Below are 5,717 nucleotides of genomic sequence, written 5' to 3'. Positions count from 1 at the left end.
TCAAAAAAAAATGCAGTTGTGATCAGATACCACCAGAAGAAAGCTCTATTATATAAATGTAATTTATGTACAATGTTGCATGACCACGCAATTATGAGTTAAAGTAACCTGATCATGAAGGGGGTAAATCTTCTGGAGGTCACGTGGTTATATAACCAATTTCCTTTTCATCATGATGTAGTCATCTCCATTTTTCATGTCATTGTACTTAGTGCTCCGCATGTCTTCTCCACATCCGTCTTTCCCTCTTTCTCTCTTCTAATGTTGGGAGGTATAATTATCATTACTACTGAAAAACTAATCTTCTCCCTTCTGTACTCTGATCTCCGTGTCCTATAATATTCATCCAGCCTCACCCTGTGTAGGAGGATGTCACCCCTCCCCCATCCACATTCCTCTCCGGTGTCAGAGACTCTCAGTTTCATTTCTCCTCCCCTGTCAGCAATGGCGTCTGGTGATCTGAGAGCTGAGCTGAAATGTTCCGTCTGTCTGAACATTTATACCGATCCTGCAATGCTGATATGTGGACATAACTTCTGCCGGGTCTGTATTGATCGTGTGCTGGATACACAGGAGGGGTCTGGAGATTTCTTCTGCCCTGTATGCAGAAAAAGGTTCAGGAGTCGTCCTGCACTGCACAGGAACATAACACTACGTAACATAGCAGAGACTTTCCTGTCTGCTCACCCAGATCGGGAGGAGTCCGGGGTCTTCTGTACTTACTGTGGGGACTCTCCTGTACCTGCTGTTAGATCCTGTCTACACTGTGAGGTTTCTCTGTGTGATAAACACCTAAGAGTCCACAAAAAGTCCCCAGAACACATCTTATGTGACCCCACCTTGTCCATGGAGAGCAGGAAATGCTCCATCCATAAGGAAGTTTTGAAGTATTTTTGCACCAAAGATAACGCCTGTATCTGCGTGTCCTGCAGTTTGGCTGGAGAACATCAGGGACACCAGGTGGAGACACTGGATGAGGCTTCTGAGAAGAAGAAGGAGACACTGAGGAATGTTCTGCAGAATCTTCTGACAAAGAGAGAGGAGACGGAGGAAAGAGTCCAGAGTCTGCAGGAACACAGGAGGAAAGTAGAAGAAGAAGCAGCTGGTGACACCGAGAGAGTCCCTGTCTTGTTTAGAGATCTCAGGAGACGTCTGGAAAACCTGGAAAAGAGAATCCTGAGGAACATCTCCAGGAGGGCAGAGCGGATCTCCATCTCCATCCGGGATCTGGAAATAAAGAAGGAGGAGCTGTCCAGGAAGATACGTCACATTGAGGAGCTGTGTAACATGACGGATCCACTGACTGTCTTACAGGAATCAGACACAGGTGACTTGTATGATACTGAGGATGGAGATAATGAGGACAGAGAGAGACATGAGGAACTCCTCCATGATGGAGAGGGTCTGGATGTGGCGGGGGTCTTACACACAGGTTTATCTGATATAATAACAGAGGTATATGTATACTATATACAGGGAGCTGCAGACATATTACTGAATGGAAACACAGCTAATAATAATCTACAGATATCAGAAGACAGGAAAACTGTATCCAAGTCAGATAGGAACCAGAATCACCCAGAAACACCAGAGAGATTTCAGGATTGTTCTTTTCAGGTGATGAGCAGTCAGAGTTTCTCCTCAGGGAGACATTACTGGGAAGTGGATGTCGGGGGATCAGATATATGGAGAGTCGGGATGTGTTACCCCAGTATAGAGAGGAGAGGGGGGGAGTCAGTGATTGGAAATAATAAGAAGTCCTGGGTATTGAACAAGGATGATGATGATGATGAGTATTCAGTGGCACATGACAGTAAATGGTCCCTCTTACCCACCAGTCCCTCAAGTAACAGAGTCAGAATATATCTGGATTATGAGGCCGGGCGGATCTCCTTTTATGATCTGTGTGACCCAATCCGACATCTCCACACCTTCACCACCACCTTCACTGAGCCCCTCCATGCTGTGTTAGGTGTATGGAGAGGTGGTATAAAGATATGTGGGGGGAGGCGGGAGATGTGAGAACTCTGCAGTGGTTGGGGCTTCCTGCAAGTTTTATCTTCCATGACAATCTGACATAATACTTTCTGTGTTTTGTCACAGTATGTGACATCAGCCATCTCCACCCCCTGCCCCTCCCCCTCTATGCCCCTCCCCCTCCTCCTCCTTCATACCCCGCCCCCACATGTGGTTCCTCTGTGGGGGGGCAGCCATGATCAAACATAGAGGGGGGGTGGGGTCGCTGTGATGGGATAGGATGGGGTCACCTCTCCTCTCTGCCCCTCCCCTCCATACAATCTATACTACAAAGAGATGGAAATAAATGGTACAATCGTAGAGGAAATCTATGAAGACGTCATCTAGATATTTATTACTGAAAGAAAAAAATGTGATCAGAGAGTCAAGACTGTTTTTTAGGCAGAGTGGGTCAGGATTAGATCACCTGTCAGCTTTTTTCTTCTATCCGGAGCTCCATTACAGAGATTTCCCCTCACTTCCTGTCCCAGTGACAACATTTATCTAGACAGGAAATGAGGGAACTCTCCAACAGGAACACCGACTGAAATAAGAATGATATGTTTAGTATAGTAAGGAAAGGGAAGGTTTAGAGCCCCTGTCAGATTTTTATATGTCTGTGTCCCTGTACAGATTTCTCTCACTCATTGTATTGTTGTCACCAGGACAGGAAGTGAGAGGAAATCTCTCTAAGGCTGGGATCACATTGCTGTGCAGATCACATGTCATGTCTGTGTGATGTGAATTCAGCCGTACAAACTGTGTGACTGAAATCACATTCACACCAAAACCGGACCCTTTTTTTGGTCCTCACTGGAATCGGATCACATTGGGTGTCACATCTATACAATCCGATTCCTGCACCATTTCAGCGTTTGCACTGCGATCTGCGAAGTGATCTGGGGGTGTCATTAACTTTCCATTGACCCCCCGCAGCGGTTCTCAGATGTCAGTGTGAACGTCCGGTGATTGAGGTGTGATGAGGGAACCCGCACAGGAATCGCACTGGTTCCCGCATCCCACAAGTCTCATCCCAGACTAATGCTCCATTCACACGATCAAAATTTCCGGCAGAAAAAACGACGAGCCGAGAGAATTAAGATCAATGTTTCCGAGCATGTGTCGTTTTTTGCGCGTCCGAATTGCATACAAACTGAATTTCCGATAGGAAGTTTTTCCAACGGGAAAATAGAGAACCTGCTCTCAATCTTTTGCTGGTGGGGATTCCGCCAGCGTAAGTCCGATGGAGCATACACACGGTCGGAATTTCTGACCAAAAGCTCACATACGATTTTTGCTGGCGGAATTTCCAATCGTATGTAGGGAGCATTAGGCTCCATTCACACCTATGCAGGTTGCGTTTCAGCCTTCCATTTCGCTGTGCTTTCCACGGGGTTTTTTTTTTTTTTTTTTTTAGATAATTTGCTGTTTGAGCAGATTTCAAAATGCAAATTGCGGCAAAATTGCAGTAAAAACACTGTAAAAATGCACTACATGCTTTTCTGCAGCTTCTCCATTGAAGTCTATTGAACCATAAAAAGTAAAAACCTTTTTGCGTTGAAGGCTCCATTCAGGCCAATGCATTTTTTTCATTTTTTTTAACATGGATCCCTATGGAACACGTTCACATCAATGCATTTTTGTGCCTCTGCATTTTTGAAGAGTTTTCAATTGTCAAAAGTGTGATTTTTTTTGGCTCGATTCACATCTATGCCTGTTGCTTTAAAGTGTTTTTTCAGTGCTTTTTGTGTTTTGAACATGCGATTTTACCGCATTTACCGTTCTTGCCACGCTTTGTGTTTTGCGTTTTTTTATGCTCTTTTTATCTTGGAAAATTTGTTGTTGGGTGGAAAAATGTAAAACACAAATTGTGGCAAAAAAATGCGGTAAAATCGCACTAAATGCTACATGCTCATTTAAGGCAGTCACAGCCCCTCCCCCAGACCCACTTCTATCCCCTTTCATAGCCCCCATCAATCCATGTCAGATCCCTGAGTCCTCACCTGTGTAAGATACACAGTGGGTTATGTCGGAGCTTACACAGGACTGATGATGTCACCCCTCCATCATGTGACAGTATGTAAGTCCTGCAATTGGTCGCTCAGGTCTGATCACTGCATGTTGGGAGAACATCACATGATCCCTCAATACCCAGGAAAATGGGGACTTAGTGAGGATTTAGATAGAGGGACAACAAAGGAAAGTATAAGTGGGTGTGTATGGCTCTTGGGTCACCTATAGAATGGGCGGGGCATTTGTTCTAATGGCTCCTCCCAGTACATGAGCACTGTGTATGGTTACATTGATTATTTTTTTGTGTGAAGAAATATAAATAAATAATAGAACTACAAATAAATAGAAAGAGATGAAAATCGATGGAAAAATCTCAGAGGAAACATATGAAGAAATTATCCCGAGATTTACTAATGAAAGAAATAATGGGATTTATCACTAATATAATGATATCACTATAATAATGCATGATTACTAGAACTGGAATGTGTCCCCAATATAATGTGTCCCCATAGAATGGATCACAAATAGAATTCTATGTTGTCACTTTTATAATGGATCCTAATATAATGTATCATGATGGTGTATCTTATAATCACTAGTTGTGTCCCGGTGATGAAGGAGGAATTTGGAAAGATGTTAATGTGAATAAAGTTTTTCTCAGTTGTAGATGTGAAGTGTTGGTGTTATACTTACCTGCTCTGTGTAATGGTTTTGCACAAAGTATCCCGGATCCTCCTCTTCTCGGAGTCCCTCATCGTTGCTCCTGGCCCCTCCCTACCGTTGAGTGCCCCCACAGAGAGCAGCTTGCTATGGGGGCACCCGAGCCAAGCTATAGCTTCCTGTGTCCATTCAGATATGGAGCCGAAGCCCAGTCCTGCCCCCTTTCTCTCCTCATTGGCTGACTGACTTTAATTGACAGTAGCAGGAGCCAATGGCACTGCACTGCTGTCTTAGCCAATGAGGAGGGGAGTTCCGGATGGGTGAGACACTCCTGCAACATTGCTGGATCTAGAGGGACCTCAGGTAAATATTAGGGGAGATGAGGGGGGCTGCTGCACACGGAAGGCTCTTTATCTTAATGCATAGAATACAATTACTTTTCTAAATAAAATAATGCTAAATACTTTGCAACAATTTCCAAAGAGTGGCAAAACTTGTTTCATAGCACAACACGTGGTATTCATTTAATGCAGTACCACACTGTATCGTCTGCAGACCTTAATCAAATGTCATCACAGAGTGTACAATACACCTCAATAGATAGAGTTACACGTTCCATAGATGAGGCAATTTATTATGAAGAAATAAAAATGACACAGCCGTATTTTAGAGACAATAGTCAGACAAATAGCACAGTGACTGGAGAGTATGTAAGCAGCTTGATTGGCAGCAATGTAAGATGGAGAGACAAGGCAAGTTTTTAAAAAAATATATAAAATAAAAATTACAGTGATTATGCTGAAATATTGCAGAGACATGCTGCAAATCATGTAAACCTTTTAAGTGGGTCTAATTTGAAGAGGAAGAGAATCAAGAAGGTTTTTTTTTAGCAAGAAATAAATATTACACTGATTATATTAAAGACATAAATAAGAAGTATTATGGGGACATGATGAACATCCTGTAAGCCTTGGTGGTAGGCCTTTTTTGAAGAAGGAGAAATGAGGCATTTTTTATCCAGAAAT

At 43.3% G+C, this 5,717-nt stretch overlaps 1 protein-coding gene across 1 annotated transcript; it reads left to right on the top strand.

The window, feature by feature from the left end:
• The first annotated feature begins 354 nt into the window (after nt 1–354).
• On the top strand, nt 355–4,698 carry LOC141133803 (E3 ubiquitin-protein ligase TRIM39-like). Its single transcript, XM_073623360.1, has one exon. The coding sequence runs from the start codon at nt 370–372 to the stop codon at nt 2,020–2,022; it is 1,653 nt and encodes a 550-aa protein (XP_073479461.1). The 5' UTR covers nt 355–369; the 3' UTR covers nt 2,023–4,698.
• The last annotated feature ends 1,019 nt before the right edge of the window (nt 4,699–5,717 follow it).

The sequence above is a fragment of the Aquarana catesbeiana genome, linkage group LG03 (genome assembly GCF_042186555.1).
Source record: "Aquarana catesbeiana isolate 2022-GZ linkage group LG03, ASM4218655v1, whole genome shotgun sequence".
Taxonomy (NCBI): domain Eukaryota; kingdom Metazoa; phylum Chordata; class Amphibia; order Anura; family Ranidae; genus Aquarana; species Aquarana catesbeiana.
This window is presented reverse-complemented; position numbering and strand designations above follow the sequence as displayed.

Coding starts and splice junctions, on each gene's coding strand:
- LOC141133803 (XM_073623360.1), top strand. CDS start 370: ATGTCACCCCTCCCCCATCCACATTCCTCTCCGGTGTCAGAGACTCTC.